The 21,448-nt window shown below is 38.8% G+C and overlaps 1 protein-coding gene across 1 annotated transcript in view; it reads left to right on the top strand.

The window, feature by feature from the left end:
- LOC139448226 (zinc finger protein 341-like) overlaps positions 1 to 21,448 on the top strand; it is a 57,758-nt gene that overhangs the window by 7,989 nt on the left and 28,321 nt on the right. Inside the window, exons 2-5 of the mRNA XM_071229748.1 lie at positions 5,347 to 5,439; positions 7,671 to 7,870; positions 10,404 to 10,541; positions 11,584 to 11,800. Of these exons, the coding sequence (XP_071085849.1) occupies positions 5,347 to 5,439; positions 7,671 to 7,870; positions 10,404 to 10,541; positions 11,584 to 11,800 (648 nt within the window). The remainder of the gene's footprint in view (positions 1 to 5,346; positions 5,440 to 7,670; positions 7,871 to 10,403; positions 10,542 to 11,583; positions 11,801 to 21,448) is intronic.

Here is a 21,448-nt window from a genome sequence, read left to right as displayed (position 1 = left end):
ACTGAACTGGTACCATTTGATATTCAGGAGTTATAGAGATGTTTATTTTAGAATTTCCATTGCAGCTATTTTGACATGGGCTAAGAGAAATGTTGGGTCAGTTACCTGGTTTGGGACCATAACGTGTTAAAATTGGCGGGCGATACAGATGACTTTGTTGACTACACGCTTGTTTAGTTATTGTTTCTTGTAATTTGTCATTTGTTTGCATTAAAAAAAACCACAGAAACACACTTGTTTTACTTTCCATTTCATATGGATGCGACCATGGGTGGATCTTTTGTGGGTAAACAATGTATGCTTCTTGAAGAACATTCAACTTTTCACTCATTACATACAGAATTGCACATTTACTTGTGGTTACTTTACAGACAGCTGCCAGGGGGATATGTCATTTTTTTGATGACTCTTGTATGATAAAGAGGTTATCATGCTTGTGTGTTTGGGGATGGTAAATATCCTGTATTAGGAATAAAGAATATGTATTCACTATTCAGCTTGCCAAGGCTTGCTAAATACGATGTTTATTCCTAATACAGGATATTTACCATCCCCAAACACACTCGTGTGATAACCTCTCTATATTCGTTAAAAGTAAACATCAGCATCAAGAGGTGATGTAATGCTTACAGTGTTAGTTTTCAAATAGGAAAGAAGTGCTTGACGTAACAATGAGTTGGAACTAAACTCAAGAGCAATACCAGCCCTGGTAAAGATAAAATGCTCTTGTAATGTTGAAACGGGAAATTTGTACTAGCCAGCAGAAATTTGTACTTACCCACTGGGCTATCGGGCTTGTGGTTTCTAACCCTGAATCGGCTTTTTCAAGACATGAATTTCACTGATAACTTGGTTTGTGTGGACCACTTAAGAGAAAAAGACACTTCCAGATTTAGTATTGAATTCTTGCTTTGTTAGAAGGCAATGCTGAAATAATAAGAAAGTGGTACTTTACAAAAATTCCCAATCTTAGACAAAATGATATTTTTTTCCAATTTGCCTGCCTATTATTCTGCAATTTTTGTTCAAATGTAAATAAGTTTCCCAAATTAGTATATGTCCAGGAGGGTTGGGACAGGTAACTCGGGTACTCAGTTCGGGTTGATCCTGAGGAGGACCCGGGTACCCACATGACTTCCTGGACCCGTGGTTAGTCATGTGACATACTGTTTATTGACATTAACAATAAAACTCAATGGTTACACTACAAGCATAGCTGATGTTCACATTTCTTTCTCACTGTGCAAGCATTCGTTCTGACGTTTATATGTTCGAGTAAGGATAAAGCGTCTATCAACTGCAATGTATACATGCCCAGATCGTTTTATATGTGTATCTAAATAGTTTTTGCGGTAAAACAATTTCCATTCGGACATTTTGTACCAAACTCTTGAGACCTATAGCGGGTATGCGGGTAGGGCCGGGTTATAGGGTGTCGGGTACTCGGGTAGTAAATTTGGACTTGTCCCAGTCCTAATGGTCAGTTAGGAGTGAGACTCAAAATATGTGTTTTGACAGAGATATTTTAAATTGTTTTTGTGATTAATTTTGGCCTTTGTGATTGGACTGTATTCTTGTCCTAAATGGGTTTTCTTGGCACTGTAAATCTTTTTCCACAGGACCATTAAAGCTGAAAATTCACAAGCATTTTCTCCACCAATGATAATACCCCAATTTGATTCTTTTATTATCTGACTTTGTTTGCAATGTGAGCATCATCGTCACTGAAGTTGTCGTATTGAGGACTTCAATTTGATATTGTTTGTATGTTCCTTTTCATGATAACATCCTATTTTGTTTAAATAATTAGAATTGTAATGTAAGTTTTTTTGTGCTCAGTATTTTGGCAGAAAATATCTGAATATCAATGAAGACAGAAACTTTTGTAAAGTGACTGTCTGTGTTGACATTTTATGCTGTCGACTACATATCCAGCCAGGTGAGCTTCAGTGCTGTGGCATTATATATGCCATTGATTTTAACATCCTGCATTCATGTCTCCGGCCTATATGATCAAAATGAAATATTTATGCATCTTTTTTGGTATCAAAGGTTTTGTTCTTGAAGTTTTTCACATTTTCATACGAGCTTTAATTGCCTTATTTCAGTTATTCTAGAACAAAAATCATTTCTACTTCAGAGTGTTGCAGATCTTCTAAAAAAGAATAAAGCTAAGATGACAAACTGAGATGTAAAGCCCTGGATAATTGATGCCTAAAAGCTCCTATCAAGTTAGCTAGAAGCAGATGATGACAAAAATGATGAGTGATGTGACACTGGTAGAGTCTAATATTTTCAGTTGTATTGACATGATTGAGGGAGCAATGACTCATCAGTTCGTATGTGCTTGCTTTTATGTACTCAGTCATAATTTTAACTCTTATGTGCTCAGCCATATTTTTAGCTCTTATGTGCTCAGCCATATTTTTAACTCTTATCAACTCAGCCATAATTTTAGACATGATACTTGAATAAGATATATGTGACAGTAAAATCAAGGATAAATACTCCATAGGCATTATTTATTATTCCCTGCCGAGGAAACATGAAGCAACACTTCTGCATCTTGTACAAACCACTATTGTGTATACACAAGTGCTGTATTTCATGGCATCGCAGTACATGTATGTCACAGTATTTCACAACATCTGTATTTGAATATACCTACTGGTTGGTATGTTCTTTTACAATGATGATCCTCAGTAAAATTATGGTCCAATGTAAATTTCATAGGGCTGGTTGACCCAACTGAGTGCAGGATTCAAAATCATGTTAGAATTCACTTTACACTGGGAATTACATAAGTATAAGGGAAAATGAGCCTGCTTTTAGTAGTACCACACACGTTTCAATCTAAAATACATGTGGGGTATTCGCGTATTGAAACATAACATCTTTGTAATTGGGTAAACATCTCAAAACCGACAGATTTTCTGATTATTATCTTGCAAAAATAAAGGTGTCCCTAATATAATTTTTCTCTTGATATTAGAGAATATGATACTTGAGAAGTACTTTCTAGTTCAATACAGTGCAGTGATGTGTTTAATTAATTAGAAAATAATTAATGAATTAGCCTAATTCACTAGGACACTCAACTCCGTTACGGATCACAAAATGGAAAGTAATTTTAATAGCGCTAGGTTGCTTTGAAATATAAAATCATATTCAGCAATTAACTTTAAGTGTGAATACAATTCAGTGTTTATACAAATGGAAACTGGCTTAATAAAATGTATGATTGGACATTTGTAAGTGCTCGCTCCATATTTCAAAAGTTTGCCTAGACAACAAGGTCATTTACATGAAAGACGGTATCCAAAATATAGTATTTTTCATCTTTTGTCACAACATATATTATCATTAATCCTAATCTAAAGTTAAAACTCATAAAAACAACAAAGTTTTTCGTCAGTTGTCAAAAGAAGTCATCTATTAAAAAAATCCTGACGTAACAGAGTTGAGTTTGTTGTAACGGAGTTGTAACTCATATATTTTGTTATTGCACTGTAGCATAAAATAACAACCTTTTGATCCCTTTTGAGATGAAATGTGAAAATACATGCACTGTGTTGTGTTACTAGTTAGGACTTTGGTACTCATGGTTTATTAGCCAGTTACTGCAGTAATGGCTTACAAAAGTGGGTCTACTAAATTACTAATGTTCAACCCTTTGTATAGACGTTGAAATAAATAAGCACAAAGCTGCTTATAATGCCATTTTAGATCACTATCATATAGTTACCAAACTCACAATTGTAATGATCAAATTCCATATCAGTCATAACATCAACACTGTCAGAAAATATGTTGTTTATACATGCATAATGAAACTGCTTTCTGCAGCCGAAACACAATAGCAGGGCACTCCCATCAATGTAAAAGACAACAGTTCTGTCTTCAATAATTAGTCCACTGTCTGAAAGAGCGCTATCAATAGTATCAGATCCACATTTTGCACAGGTCCTAACATCGTGTTCATCCGAAACATCAGAGCAGTCTGAGGGACTATTTTAAAAAAAATTCTTATAACAGACTATGGGAAAATTATTTGTCAGGTATAGGGTTAAATTAAAATAAAATTCTCTTGAAGAACAAAGCTATGTACTGACAATAACTATCGAAATCGTGCAAATGCACAATTTTTCCCTCTCCGTTACGCTGTACGGCATTACAGAGTTGAGTGTAACGGAGTTGAGAAACCTTACTATATATGGCTCATATCCCACCATGCTTTGCTTTTTATGGAAATTAAAATACTCATTGCTAACATGGTCTTATTAACCAATTTCTCTTGGAAAAGTGAAGGAAATTAGAATGAGATATAGATCTATAGACAGTGTGTGACAGAGTTGAGGCTTAGAAAACATACTGTACTTAACAGACATATCTTGATGTCATTGGCTTGAACAGTGTACATAAATGTGGCATCTATCTATCACCAGCAGATGATCTTCATACACATGTTGCCAAAAGAGGAAGCATATGAGAGTTATCTCCCATAGCGCAGTTATTTTTTGAGTATTAGTACGTTGTAACAGAGTTTAGTGCCTTTTGAGGGACAACTTTTTTTACCTAATTTATTTTTTTTCAATTAGGTTTTAGATAATAATGATAGGATACGTGTAATTAATGTTCATTTGAGAGTCTGAAAACATAATTTGTTACATTTTTATAATATTTAGATATAGATTAGGTATTATTTTTTATTCTGGTCCAGCTGAGGGACAGCCATGTTTTAAGTAAATCCAGAAAATACTTGCTTATAAACAAACAAATATTAACTTGAAAGTACATATTTTTTAGCATTATACATTTGAAGAACGGTAATCTACTTGTGAATAGCCTTGAAAAAGAAATCAAATATTTTAAAATACATTTCTGCAAACAAACTACTGATGTACAGGTCAAGTGGGAAATTGTTACGGTGTTGAGATTTTCACCCAATTACAATTGGTAGTTTCATTGCAAATAAACCCACACATGGAGACGTTGTGCCATGTGCAAGTTGGCCACATGGTTTACTATAATTAGATATGGTCGCGCAGTAGATGTCAGATGACCGATGTTGTTTCCCAGACAACAAAATATCATATCAAATGTAATGATTTTAAACATCATTTGACTTTTGATACATTGACTGGTGTAGGACAAATCTGTGTAATCAGTTAAGATGTGAAAGTTGTCTCGTTCTTTATTTATTCAAGATTTTCTGTCATCGATAACTCGCTGACCAATTATCCCAGCATCTGTCAAACAGTCAAGTCTCGCAAAATACTCTGCTGTTTATAGTCCAGTTGCAACTTTTTGAATGTTGGTATGCTTCTAAATGTGATTGTGTTTCAGGTGGTGTCACCTGCACAGTGGACAATCAGACAGCTGTTGCTGTTCAGTCTCTCCTTGACTCTCAGAGCATACCATCAGGTGCTGACACACAAGGTAATGCATGCAGGGGAAACATCTCATTTTACTATTCAGAATTCTCTCACCTTTTACCATGAAATTCAGGTCCAAAGCAGAATGTCAGACTGGCCTTGCAGACCTCACAGGCTAATTGCGATACCTACTTGATACCTCAGGTGGTAACAGATTAGTAATCTGACATAATTGCACACTACTCCTTAAACCGCCACATCCCAACGCATAAAGTTTGAATAACTTGGTGGCTTTTTTTACGATGGTTATGAGTAATGATTATTGCTTAATGATGTATCAGAGATCGTGCAGCTATTTGTGGTGAGGGAGTTATTATCCCCCGCCACGAAGTGGAAGGGGGATATGGGAATGGGTGCCGTCCTTCCGTACGTCCGTCCGTCACATTATGTTTCCGGAGCGGATCTTAGAAACCGTACCATATTTCTTCACCAAACTTGGCACATAGGTGAACTGGTGCCTTTTGATTGTTTTGGATTTTTCAAAAAATTATTTTTCGAGCTTCCATGGCAACGACTTTGATTTAGACTGAAAATGGCGGTAGTCCTCGTTTCCGGAGCAGATCTTGAAAGCCATACTGTATTTCTTCATCAAACTTCGCACATAGATAGGTCTAGTGGTGAACTGGTGCCTTTTGATAGTTTGGGATTTTTCAAAAAAATCATTTTTCGAGCTTCCGTGGCAACGACTTTGATTTAGACTGAAAATGGCGGTAGTCCTTTCCGGAGCAGATCTTGAAAACCGTACTATATTTCTTCACCAAACTTGGCACATAATGTCATCTCACAGTATTGAATACATTTCCTTTCTTGTTGGTAAGTTCTGCATTGCTTGAGTGTATGTTCCTACAAAAGTGTCATGGACACATTTGTTACATTCACTGACTAACTTCATGCAGAAACACAACTCATTACAAATACAACAGTGTAACTGATCTTAAACCTTCTCAATTGTATAAACACTATATATTCTTGTCAACCATACTCTGTACTTCACTTTCTAGATAAGGGTGTTAGAACCTACACCGAAACCATCGCTCCTAATTGTAATAAAGAAGTTGTTCGTCCATATGTCTCATCCTTACTCATTACAAATTCAGTTACATATTCTATCATAAACTGCAGATGGCAAAACAACACCAGTAATAACTTTTTTTAGTGCTGCAATTAGGCCATTTACAAAAAGGTCCAGTGAACATAGTTCACAGGAGCTATTGCATTGCACACAACCCGACATGTCATATCGGCGGGGGATGTGAGTATTTCATGCTTGTTGTACATGTTGTATGTAGTAAAGAAATTAAGAAGTTCTGGTACAGTTTGATTTCGACGAGAAAAGCAATCAAACAACTTGAACCATTTTTTAAGGTTCCTGGCTGTCATGGCCTGGTTTTGTCATGTGTTATGTCTTGTGCTCACTGAGTTCCTGTGAGTGGTGCAGTAGATTAGGGCTGGGATGGGTAACTTGGGTACCCGGGTCGGGTGGGTACTGAGTAGGACCCGGGTACCCACAGGACTACCCTGACCCGTGGTTAGTCACATGATGTATTGTTTAATGACATAAAATATCTAGAACTCTATGGTTACACTACAAGTCACTAATGTCCGTATTTCTTTCTAACTATGCTGCCATTCCTTCTGATTTTTTATATGGTTGAATAAAGATATAACCTGATATGACCAGATTGTTTAATACATGTATCTAAATACGTTTTGCCAGTGCTATGGTAAAAGAAGTTCCCAATCGGACATAAATTTGTACCTATCTCTTGAGACCTACAGTGGGTACCCTGATAGGATCGGGTAATAGGGGGATAGGTACTCAGGTAGTAAATTTGGACTCGGCCCAGCCCAGTGGATATAGTTTGACCTGATAACATTACCACTAAGTGAACACTGACAATTATAAGGAAAGGTATTCATGCACAGTAAAACGTAAAGAAGATTTTTGTGATTTGATGCATGTGTTTTTCAACCAATTACATTGCTGCCAACTCTCAATTTTATCATATGTGACACATTTACTTCTTGTCAACTGCCTCTCTTTGGCGTATAAATGGTGAAGTCGGGATTAATTGTAATGAAGAGATTTGTCACTATTTGCAAACTTTAGTTCTTTTCTTTTATGAGTTAAATACCAGGGATTGTTGACAGGGAAGGGTGGTTCTTTTGCAAAGCTATTTTGATTTTCATGATATAAGTCTATAATAGTTTAGATAGCAGACTGTCTTTCAGCAGAAGAGGAGGATTTGTTCCAATGTGGGAAATGCAAGAAACAATTTACATTGCTGCCAGCCTTTGTAACTCACAAGCAGACGCGATGTACAGCCATTGTGTCATCCTCCCCTTCCAGTGTGCGTGTCAGTGTGGATGGAGGGATCCCACAGGCAGTTGTCACTTCATTCACTTCAACAATGCCTGTAGCAGCAATTCCTCAGGTAATATCCGGCACTATAGTGCTGGCTTTTGCATCATGGCCTTCCTGGCCCTCTGTCCAGCCTAGGGAATGTGTGAAGAAAGTGTTCATTGTCTGTACTGATTAGGGACAAGAAGTGATTTGTTGTACGGAATTTACTACACCATTCAGTTTGGTATTTGTGTGTATCAGATGAACACTTCTACAGTCTTGCTTGCTAATGACACAACACTGGCTAACACTTTATATTAATCGATCAAAAAGCAAAATAATCATGTTCATCATAATCAGATGTATTCAAGTAGAAATGTAAATTTAGAAATGTATTTTTTTTTTCCATAGGGCACTCATAATTATGTATAGATGTTTCTTTCAATATTTAAATATGAAAAAAGTAGTGAACTTGTGATATACCTTCAAACTTGTTTAATCTCATTTCATCCTGACCTAGGTGATAAGCATTTGTAACTTAGAAAAGTTTCTCCTTTCCTTTTTTACTGAGATTGATGATACCCTTTTCATTTTTTGAATCCCCAGGCTTATTTCATGAATTACTCTCTGTTCAGCACGGCCGTTGAAGTTTTGAAACATGTGAAGGATACCATGTTTATCTCCTTTATCATGCTTTTAGCACAGGTGAAAATTCCTTTGAGACATATCGAGAGTCAAGGTCATCCGCAAGGTCATAGCCTGAAGGTTTTAATTTGGTTATCTATTGAAACTCTCATATTGAACATCCAATTCACTCTCAAGGTCAAACAAGGCCAGATATATATCACGTCTATGACAACACAAGAAGTCTTCACTGTAGTAGGATATGAATTGGGAATTGAAGTGGTAAGAGTTTGTGTGACCTTCAATGTCAAGGTAACTACGATCATTCAGATAGATCAGTTTCTTTCTATATTGATCCTACCCGCTGTGTTGTTATGATACATTTGTAAGAACACCAATGTTTCCATGTAAAAATAATCAAGCATAACATCAGCAAAAGTGTGAAATCATTGAACTAGAAGTTCATGTTACTTTCATATCAAGGCTGCTGGAGGCATGGGACTTTCTCCTTTGAAGATATATTACATTGAGTTCATGTTACTTTCATATCAAGGCTGCTGGAGGCATGGGACTTTCTCCTTTGAAGATATATTACATTGAGTTCATGTTACTTTTATATCAAGGCTGCTGGAGGCATGGGACTTTCTCCTTTGAAGATATATTACATTGAGTTCATGTTACTTTTATATCAAGGCTGCTGGAGGCATGGGACTTTCTCCTTTGAAGATATATTACATTGAGTTCATGTTACTTTCATATCAAGGCTGCTGGAGGCATGGGACTTTCTCCTTTGAAGATATATTACATTGAGTTCATGTTACTTTTATATCAAGGCTGCTGGAGGCATGGGACTTTCTCCTTTGAAGATATATTACATTGAGTTCATGTTACTTTTATATCAAGGCTGCTGGAGGCATGGGACTTTCTCCTTTGAAGATATATTACATTGAGTTCATGTTACTTTTATATAAAGGCTGCTGGAGGCATGGGACTTTCTCCTTTGAAGATATATTACATTGAGTTCATGTTACTTTTATATCAAGGCTGCTGGAGGCATGGGACTTTCTCCTTTGAAGATATATTACATTGAGTTCATGTTACTTTTATATCAAGGCTGCTGGAGGCATGGGACTTTCTCCTTTGAAGATATATTACATTGAGTTCATGTTACTTTTATATCAAGGCTGCTGGAGGCATGGGACTTTCTCCTTTGAAGATATATTACATTGAGTTCATGTTACTTTTATATAAAGGCTGCTGGAGGCATGGGACTTTCTCCTTTGAAGATATATTACATTGAGTTCATGTTACTTTTATATCAAGGCTGCTGGAGGCATGGGACTTTCTCCTTTGAAGATATATTACATTGAGTTCATGTTACTTTTATATCAAGGCTGCTGGAGGCATGGGACTTTCTCCTTTGAAGATATATTACATTGAGTTCATGTTACTTTTATATCAAGGCTGCTGGAGGCATGGGACTTTCTCCTTTGAAGATATATTACATTGAGTTCATGTTACTTTCATATCAAGGCTGCTGGAGGCATGGGACTTTCTCCTTTGAAGATAGCAATATGGTTTCATTCAACCAGAAGATGCTTATGACATTTGTGTATTACATTTTGATTAAGGTATCTGGAGATGGTACTCTCTCTTTTATATTGTCACTGCATATGACATGTATTTACTGCAAGCAGAAGTAATATCATTAAATTGGACCTGGGTTTAAGTTTTTTTATTGAAGTAGATAGCGGCATAAGACTTTCTGGTTTAGAATTGTATGAACATTTTTTCGTTTCACCAGAATGGAAATGCATCTTTTGGTTTCTCATATCTGCATGTTAGTATGTGGGAAGGTACTTTAATCTGGTTACATCCAAGGAAGTATCCAAGCTGTAGTGTTACTTCCACAGGAAGACAAACACAGTGAAATATTCAGTCCTAACAAACATGATGTAATTGCAGTTTAGATATTCAAGTTGTGTTGTCTTCCATTCCAGTCACTGGGAGGGTACAGCACAACATCTGTGCCCTCCTCACCAGTTCCACAACCATTGGCACAAGGGATGGTTCTCAATGATGACCTGATGACCTTTGCAAGCCTGGACCACAATCTTCAATCACAGACTCTGCAGATGGTAAGCAATGTTCAAAATAGTTATTGGATATAATAGCCTCTTTCTTCAACTACTTTCTTACTTTACAGGATGTGACGAGATAATGTCATTCAGAGTTTGAAAATGACTGCAGCTGATTGCTTATATCGATAAAATCATCTAAGATTTTTATGATCATACTGGTTATTATTGCTCTCCATATCATGAGCTGATGTCACGGCATAGTTTGTGTCCTGAACTTTCATCATACGTCATACACATCTCTAAGATATGCTTCCAACATTCTAAACAAATTTTAAACAGAACACCAACGTATGTTGTAAATGTAATTTGGCCTATTATTGAGCCATTGTATCATTGTATGAATCAAGGGGTATAACAGACACATTTTCTGGCTTACCCATGTCACTTTGGGAGCCCTGTCAACTTTCTGAAGTGTTTTTCATAAATATGACACTTAAATCCTTGGTCCAGCCTTTACCTCTTACCAAGTTTTAAAAGCTTCAATTTGAAATGTTTTGTCTTTGATACTTTGTGTTGTATCTCATCGCCATAGTATTTTTGTTAACATCTTTAGTATGTGGATGTCATCTCATGGTACCCGTGAAGATCCAGGTTGGAATTGGTCCTCAGCAACCCATGCTTGTCTTAAGAGGCGACTAACAGTATTGGGTGGTTAGGCTGGCTAACTTGTTTGATGCATCTTATTTTATCGCAGTTTTCTAATCTGACGCTCGATTATTTACAAACCGCCATCATACAGCTGGAATACTGCTGAGTGCGGCATTAAACAACAAACACAGAAAGCATGCTAGGTAGTACACTTTCATATCATATCAGTTTGAAATTTGAATTTTTTTGTGGTAGGTAGACGCGTAGGACTGATTTTGGTCAAGTCAAAATAGATCATGTTCTAGTGGGAAAGCTCTGGGGCATTCAGGAAAAGTTGGGTAAGGGGCAGCTTCCGCTTGTGCATGCAAACACTTTTCTAGTTACTGAATCAACTACATTTTGCATCAAGTAATTTTGCTGTAAATGATAATATATGCATTCCTTTCTGCAGGTAACAACTCCGCTGACTAGCCGTGCTGGTTCTGCGAATGTCTCCATACTTAGTCCTGTGAATACAGTGCCTTCATTCTCCTCCAGTGGCTCGGCCTTCACCAACACAATCACTTCAAACCAAGTGCACATACAGCCAACACCACAGATCACCATTACCCCAGTTCACACAGAAAAAACACTGGTCAATGTTGCTAAACCAAGTCCAACAAAAGCAGGTCTGTTACTTTCCATTATTTCATACTTGTTTTTCTTTCGATTATACCTCTTTTGGATTCAGTGATAGACATTATCTTGTATTCAAGCTAATAGGTCCATGGTGCTGAAACATCCCAGCACAGATCAGCAAGATTAGGTTAGCATGAATAAATACCACTAATTCTTACAAAACTTATACCTCTATTACATCTCTGCCATAAATCCTGTATTTTCGCTTCAGTCACACTAATTAAAATTTTCAGATTTTCAACAGATGTCCTCTTCACTGTCAATTACACGCACAACTTGTTGGCGGCAACATCACTTTTTTCCTGTGTGTTCTAGAGTCAACACCTGTTGTAATAGTAGTAACAATCTAGCACTTGGAAGTAAGTCACATTAATCTAAGATTATTCTGATAGTTCTAATAAAAATAAACAGACATATAGGTATCCATTAAGAGCACACACATAAGTATAGCTGGTGCTTGGTGCTCTTTGTGAGATCAACATGCAGTCTCCCTCTACCCCTGGGTGCAAGAAGTGTGGCTGTTTCATTGTCACGGGAGATCCTCATGATAACTGCATGAAGTGCAGAGGCACTTCATGTAACAAGAGAAGGGATTGAGAAGTGTCAACACAGATGATAAGATATTTTCCAAGATGGCCAAGGAGACAACTAAGGCCAAGAGACAGGATACCACAACATTCAACGGAAAATTGGGACACGTGGCACTGCTGCATAATGATTCCAAACTTCAACTATCAACTTAGCTGCTAAAGACCACGGATCATCCCATCCATAGAAGCGTCCCTGGGACTACAAATCTTCGTCACCCAAAAAGCCTCCTAAGAAGAAGTTTGTCCCCTCCTGGAAGGATTCATTCCAACCAAGTCCGGGGTACGACAAGCGACAATCTTCTCAGGAATCTTTTGCTAGCCATATTCTCCGTTCTTCTTAGTCCCGAAGAAGAATACAACCGAAATGAGGATGATTATGGACCTAAAGACCCTCAACAAGAGATATCTGGTACCTTTGCCAAAATTCCAGATGGAATCCATAGGGAAGTTACGGTCGAAGTCGAAGGAGAGTGGCTTATCAGCCTAGATTTACAAGATGAGACATCCATTGGTGGAATCTCTCTGACTTATCCGACGCCCGAACACCATCTATTCACAGACGCGTCAGATTCGGGATGGGGAACCCATATGGACGACCTCACAGTACAGAGATTGTAGAACAAACAAGAGAAGAACCTTCATATTAACCGCAGGGAATTGAAGGCCATCTATTACACCTTCCTGGAATGGAAGTTACATCTTTACCAATCATCCGTTCTCATAGCCACAGACAACACCACAGGCCTATATTCAGAAGCAGGGAAGAACCAGATCCAGCTCCCTGATGACGGAGACTACACCATTGTATGCCTTGGTATGCCAATCTCCCCAGCCTACATCAAACTGCCTGGAAGTTATATATACAGACATCCGGATACTCTGAGCTTGCCTCAGAAGCTTTTGCAAGATCGTGGAGACCTTCATCCTCCCTTATATATGACACAAGATGGGACAAGTTTTTTCAGTGGAGAAGATTATACCTAATGGTATATGTAACCCTATGGTAGTGGACTTTTCTACTACATCTACGTCAAGACAACAAATTCTGACACGGGAGGATAGAAGGTTATAGATCAGCCCTTAATTTTGTAATTTAACATAACAGATTATCAATCAGTAACCATCCCATTGTAAACAGACTAATGAGATCCTTTCCAATAGAAGATGTTCGAACACCTCGTATCTTCGCCAAGTGGAATCTATCTGTGGAACTGTCGGCATTGTTTATGGAACTTTACTAGCCCATGGCTAAAGCTACCCTACTCCAAAAAGCCAGGACAGGGTCTTTCCTTTTAGCCATGGCAACAGCAGCAAGGGTTTCAGAATTACATGCCTTAGACTATTCTATTCTCACCCATGATCAACATTGGACCTCAATAACTCTAAGATCGCTCCCAAACTTCGTAGCCAAGAATCAATCTACCATGATTGGGCCATTGGGCAATAGACACTATACAATTCCTTCAGTAAGAACAACAGTAAATCACCTAGACAGACTCTATGTCCCATCAGAGCTCTCAAGTTCTATCTCACGGCTACAGACCCACATAGATGACTTTGAAGGAGACTCTTCTCATCTTGTAAGACTAATTCCAAAAAGGACATCACCAAGGCTACAACAGCGGGATAGCTTAAAGTTACAGTTACATCAAGTTATATACAGGCTCAGAATTGCACGCCACATCTCAGATCCTGCTCAGCTCACGAAATCAGAGTCCTAGCTAAGAGTCTCGCTTTATGGACATAAGTCTCAGTAGATCAAGTAGTTTCTAGCTGTCAGTGGGCCTCACAAAACACCTTCACCAGTTGTTACTTGTGTGAAGTGCAGTCAGACTTACATGGCATATATTCCCTTGGTCCGGTTGTCACGGCACAAACTATAGATGATGGAGATTACACGATTGTTTTCCTTGGCAGACTCCCATCAGCATGACATATTCCTGGGAAACTAAACATCTTTGCCCACAGCCTTTCCCACCGGGGGAGAATAGTGGCAACAGAATGGACCCTACATCCCCAGATCTTTGCTTGGATAACCACGTTATGGGACACACCACACCTAGATCTATTTGCCACCTGCTAGAAGCATCAACTTCCGGTTTATGTCAGTCCAGTTTCCGACCCAAGGGATCACCAGATCGATGCACTATCGATGGATTGGAGGGGTCTATTTGCATACGCATTCCCACTGTGAACTATGGTCTCTCTTAGACAAGGTCATCCACATGGTGGAAGAAACGGATTGCATAATAATCCTGATAGCACCAATCTGGTCCAGCAGAACGTGGTTCCCCAGATTATTAACTCTACTAATGGAAGTACCTCTACAGTTACCTCTCCATTGGGATCTCTTATGACAACATAAGTCCAACATTTTCCATGACAATCTGCCAAGCTTACATCTAACTGCCTGGAAGTTATCATGCAAATGATGCAGACATTCGGGTACTGAGACCTTGCCTCTGAAGGTGTGGCAACATCATGGAGACCTTCATTCTCCCTTATTTATGACAACAGATGTGATAAGTTTGTCCAGTGGAGAAGACGACAAGGGATTTTAACTAATACTATATCCATCGCTATGGTAAAGGACTTTCAACTACATCTGCGTAAGGACAGTAAGTTCTGACACGGGTTACAGATCAGCTCTTGACCCTGTGCTTCAACATGATCGACTCTCAATTGGAATCCATCCCATTCTAAACAGACTAATGAGATTCTTTCTACTAGAGGAAGTTTGCACACCTCGTATCTTCCCAAAGTGGAATCTATCAGTTGTGTTGTCAGCACTTTTAACGGATCCTTACTAGCCCATGGCTAAGGCTACCTTACTCCAAAAATCCAGGAAAGCATCCTTCCACCTAGCCATGGTGACAGCAACTTAAATTTCAGAACTCAAGGCATAGAATTCCACCCCACGTCTTTGGATCCTGCTCGGCTCATGAAATTTGAGCTCTAGCCATGAGTCTCGCTTCATGGACATCAGTCTCAGTAAAACAATTAGCATCTAGCTGTCAATAGGCCTCACAAAACACTTCACTAGTGTTTACTTGCATGGTGTGCAAACGGACCTAGAGGGCATATTCCCTTGGAGCCATTGTTGCGGTGCAAACTATCATCCATCAATAGTTTCCCCTATCTATCGAAAAAGGGTGGGGGCGAGGATCGGACAGCAGCATCAGAGGGCAAATACATGATTATTCTGTCTATTTGGTGAAGGATGGATTAGAAGCACCTTGAATATCAACTGTCCCCATTAGACCGAAAGTGACGTCATCACCGGTGTTTAAGGTCACAAATCCTAATTTAAGACATGACGTCATTAAGCAGAGATAACATCATTATTATGTTCATGACCAGCAAATATAGCTGTAATTCTAGTGAAAATATCACATATTTGACATTTCTGAATTTCAAGTCCTCGGGGAATTTCAGAGGAAATTCTCTCTAGTAGGATTAGAATCAGTAAATAATGGTTTCCAGAAGAGGATTGCTGACAATTACCCAGAGAGTTACTAGAGGCAGATCCCACGGGGTCCCTCTCGTATATTCTGGCAGAGATGTAATAGAGGTAGGTGTTTCGTAAGAATTATCGAACAGTAGTTATCATTGTTAATAATTCTTAGAAGTACTTCCGTTCCCCCGTCTCCCCAATTCATCTACCTCTAGTCGTAGATGAGGGAAAAAAGTGATGTTGCCACTATTATGACTTCATGGCTTAGATAGTTACAAGGCTACTTGGCGACAACTAGTTGTGTGTGTAATTGACACTGAAGAGGACGTCTGTTGAAAATCTGAAAATTTTAGTTGGTGTGACTGAAGCCAAAATACAGGATTTATGGCACAGATGTCATAGAATTAGTATTCTTAGAATTATTAACAATGATAACTATTGTTTGATTTTTTCCTGAGTATAGTGCCCACTTTTAAAAACAAATACAACAGTGTAGAAGGGGTTTTCATAATACATGCCATAGAGATTTTTGATCTTTTTCCCCACAAAGAAATTGCCATAAGCATGTGACACTAGACATAGCAAGTCAACAAATCCATACTGAAGTATGCAATGTAATTCTGTTATTACACTATCTAACTCTAGAATTGGATCATTGTATATGGGGATGTTTATCAATTTCATTAATATTAACCAAATTTCATTCAGTATTGTTTACATTAATTTTGGCGACAGTGTGTAGGAACTGATTGGCAGATCACACCAACTCTCCTTTGTTCACAACAAGCACAACCTGATTACTGCTTTTGACAGCTTGAAATAAACTTACTTGACAGAGAATTGATACATTTAGCCTAATATCATAAATGCCATACTTAGACTCAGGGTTCCCCCCCTAGACTCCAATATCTGAGAGTCACCTTGACTCAGCCTATGAAGTTTTGGGAGTCAAAAATATTTTTTGAGAGTCAAATGTTTTATTGTATTATTAATGAAATTTAAAGTGTTTACTGTTAATGTTACACTTAAAGTTAAGTATCTTTTAAATATTATATGTCTTTAGTTTAAGTTAACAAGCGCTAATTAATGTTCTCAGCTGATTGTACTACAGAGAAATAAAGGATAAATGAATGGAAAACAAAGTTTGTTGGTTTTATTTTTTCACAATCTTTAATTACTTCACAGGTCATGAAACAATTTACAGTGACACTAATACAGGATGAATAAATAACATCAGTCTCAACTGTGAGACATAATTTTTAATCATGGATGGATATTAAAATACATTTCATGTCAGATTATAATTTAATACCACTAACTCATTTACATGTTTTATCTAGTTATCTTGTATTATCTATCAACAGTGAAGTTGAACTGAAGAATTGTGAACACTCGTAATATTTTCTGGTTGAATACAGTTTATTAGCAACAACAAACACGCCCAAAGCTTTACATTTCGTATGTACCATATCTATACGTGTATAATACGCACCCCTAATTATGGGCAATTAAATCCTGAAAAAAATATCTCTCGTGTATAATACACACAGACTTTTCTTCAGTCTCATTTCAGGCTGTCATGATCCGTCATCGGAAATAGCATAACAAATCCGAATTGAATTACGCAAGTTAATCCTGTTGTTACACTATCTGGTACTAAAAATGTGTTCTCTGTATATCTGACCTTATGTTTGTCATCTATTTTATTAATTTTATTTAAAATTTTGTTCAATAATGTTTACCTAAATTTCGGCAAAAACATGTGTCCCTCCGATACTTACAACTTCTGTTTACCCCGTTCCATAGGTTCCGCTTAACCACATACCGTGACCGCGCCAAATCACATTATTCACCACAACAATGATAATATTTTCTTCTGTTTCATTTTCTACGAGTCTACACATCCAGATAAACATGTGTCATGGTTAACTTTTAGTGAGAAAATATGCCGAAACGTGAAAAACCTTGTCCATTTGCGGAGTTTTCCTTTGTTTACATCACATGCTGTCATCGAAGCCACACGGAGTGTGAGAGTTACGTTCACTTATATATATTTTGTCGTGTACCTCACAGTCGCACAGTTTTAGTAGCATATCTATATAATTCTGCAAAACAATATGTAAAGCCCCCGGCTTTTCTGATTTTAGCGTTTGTTTTAAAACGAGAGAAAAGTCTGGTCATGTGACAGGCTATGCAAATTAGCCCATTACAGTGGTGTTATGCGAAGTTATGTTACTTCTAAAAAGGACGATTAATTAAAAACTAGACGTAAATTTTAAGATGTTTGCATATATTGTCTTCAGAAAATGTTTATAAATTAAGTTCAGGTGAGTAGTTGTAATATTTTCATTCCAAAGCTGGTAAACAACAACACAGATATTTTGAAATTGCGTCAGTCATGACGCAGTCATTTATTTCTGGAAGTATTTTCCTTAATTGAGAGTCATATACGCAAGAATTCTGCGTCAGGGGAAACCCTGTTAGACTCATTGAAAGTAATATTTGTTGTAGATTGACAATTATATGTCAAATTAATGTTGAAATAGCAAGACCGCAGGAGTCCTCAGTAGTGACTTGTCAAAGTGTGAAAAGTATTCGGCAATAGCAATCAGTTTTTCCAAATCACAACACTTATTCTTATTATTATTTTAAATGTATGTAGTAAAATCTGCGACTAAAATAACACTATTGGAATATATTTGTCCTGGTAAAATAATAGTTTCAGATACAGTTTCTTCTGATCATTGTATCGATATTCTTTGAAGTTGTATTATTGGGTATTTCCATAAATTCTCTTCCATATGTGTATCACTTCTATCAAAGACTAGATTTGATTATGTTTTCTTCTGCCCGTACTACTCAAAAATGTTCTTGTCCCCAAATTACTGTATCCTAGAAGGGAGATGCGCATATTGCTTAGTCAAGAACACAAAGTATGCCATTATTATCCCCTGTCACGAAGTGGGGCAGGGGATATAGAAACGGAGTCTGTGCCCATCCGTCCTCTTCTCAAATTTTCTCAAAAAACTATTTAGGTTAGAGAAATGAAATTGTATACACTGATATTACTGGGAAAATGATGTTAAATGAGTTCAGAAGTTGATGTTGTAAATTCGTTTTTTTCCAGAGTTATGGCCCTTGCTCCGTCCTTTTCAATTTGGGAATTTTATATCTTCTATTTATTTTTCAAATTCATCGAAACAAATCGAAAATCTCAATTTTTAAACTTATCCTATCTCCCACTTTGCATTTCTCCCTTCTTCTTTGATCCTATGCTTGAATCATGTTTCCAGCTTCTAAAACTAAAAATAGCCACCCATGTCCCCCTGCATCTCCATGGTTATGTCCAAAATCTAGGTCAATTACGTGCTTCTTGTGCACGCAGTGCCTGCTTGAACTGACCACGTGTGCGCCTCTACCAATTCATTCTCTTTCTCATCACCACCATGTGGCGACGTGTTTGAAAACATCATAGAATCAGTGTCCTTTGCCAGGTTATTCAAGTTCCTAAATAAATATGGGAAAGAAGGACAATCAACGTCCAGTTCCAAAGCAAGGGATTCCAAAGCTACTACCAGCTCATCACGCCTTAAAGACAGTCCTGTCAAACCTGTAATTTCTATCACAGACGACATCCTCTCAGACAGCTTCCTTACAGACGACTTGTGCTCTCGCGTTGATGTGCGCTCAGTCCGTCTAACCAACCCGGATCCTGTTTTCGTTATACCAGCGACAGATTGCTCCAGTCCTGTCAAAGTCCTGCTCTTGGATTCGGCTAGCTCTGCACCCCCCCATGGGTGCTAGAGATACGGTCGTCGATACGACTTCATCTCGTGTCGTTTTAGATCATCACACTTTGGTACAATGTTCACCTTCCAAGACGACAGATTGGCATTCCCGCTCCCACAATCGGCGCTCTCATTCCAAGGATCAGCATTCCTGCTCCTGGAAGCAGTGCTCTCACTCACAGGATCAGCACTCCCGCTCCAAGGATAGGCGCTCTCGCTTACGGGTTTGGCATTTAAACTTGCAGGAACTGAGATCTCGCTCACAGGTTCGGCAGTTTGATCGTGTTTCGGTGAGTGTCATCGTTCCTGCTCCCGATCGTCTTCGACTAACAGTAGAGACCGGTCATCCATCATTGACTTACCACCATAGCGTCTACCATCACGGGACCTTGTCAGCAGTGGATACCTACGTGGCCCTTCATAGAGGATGGGATACCTACCAAATCTACAATGACTCTTATTACCAGTGTCCCAGATACCCCTACTCACGTTTCCCTGACTACCGCTCTTCTGTCGGCTACGCCTACCCACCTCACAGTTCACTGGATCAGCATTCATTTTCGTATAAAGAACGTGATCGTCGAAGTCATTCTCGGAGCCGTTCTCATTCGGCGCACAGATTGCCGGAGTGTAATCCTTCTAGGTCGGCTCCTTCCGACCCTTGTCCATCTATCCTACCCACGAGTTGGGATCACAGGGATCAACAACAGACTTCGGAACCATCGTTTAATACTCTTATGAAAGCAATATCCACTGTCCTCCTTCACCGTTCCGATCCTTCATCGACTCCTCAACCTACTGATCCAGTACCGGTTCCAGTTGTTTCCCCGTTCGACTCCTCCCGGCTCAGGTGGTTCGGCCTCTACTTCGGGTGATCCCAATATCCAGGCTCAACCAACTGACAGTTCTTGACGATACCCTGTCAAGGCATTCCTCTCTTGGGAGTAATGAACCAACGGACCCTGAATCAGTCTTGCCTTGGATAGCTGATAAACTGTAGTTACAGCAGAGTGGGAGTGCGGATATGTTCTCTGGATTCGCAGTTTCATCGGCTAGTTCGTCCAAGATTACGCTCCTTCCAAGACCGGTCTTACTGGACATTAACTCTAACCTAGACACGCCTTTCATCGACTTGGGGATCGTCTCCACATATCCCCCGCTTCATCCTTGAAGACACTGGCACTCATGGCATGTCTACTACGGTGGTCTCCCCCGAGATTGACAGTGACGTTTCTACTCTGTCGCCTTATGTGGTTGAAGATCGGGACCTAACGCACTTGGATACCACAGTCCGCCGTACCCTCCCACTCGTGTCTACTATTTTGTCAGTCATGGACGCACTCTCCATCGCTCTCTCTTGTCAGTCATGGACGCACTCTCCGTCGCTCTCTCCTCTCATTCCCAAGAAGACGTCTTTACTAAGGGATTTATTAACCTTACTAGAGACAAGATTGCGCAGATTTTGGAACTACTCTCTCACCACGCCGGCTCCATGACGGCTCTTCGTTGCCGTGGTGTGCTACAACATTCTTCCTGGGATGACCAATTTAAAGCCAAACTGTATCAGCAACCCTGGTCTTCCCGCTCCTTGTTTGCTGACACGATACAAGTCGCACAGGACGTGCAGAGACATTCTAGCCTTTAGGTCGCGGTGGACCTTCTCCAGAAAAGACAATTGAAGGATCAACAGAAAAAGGATCGCCAATATCCCAAATTTGTTCCTGCCCAGCGCGATTTACGTGAGCTTATTTCGTCCCGGCCTAATCTCTTTCGAGGGCGCGGCAGAGGACGAAGAGGTCAACAGGG

This window comes from Haliotis cracherodii, unplaced genomic scaffold (assembly GCF_022045235.1).
Source record: "Haliotis cracherodii isolate W230 unplaced genomic scaffold, xgHalCrac1.p SCAF_10, whole genome shotgun sequence".
Classification (NCBI taxonomy): Eukaryota; Metazoa; Mollusca; class Gastropoda; order Lepetellida; family Haliotidae; genus Haliotis; species Haliotis cracherodii.
Note: the sequence above shows the minus strand (reverse complement) of the source record. Positions and strands in the feature narration are given on the sequence as shown.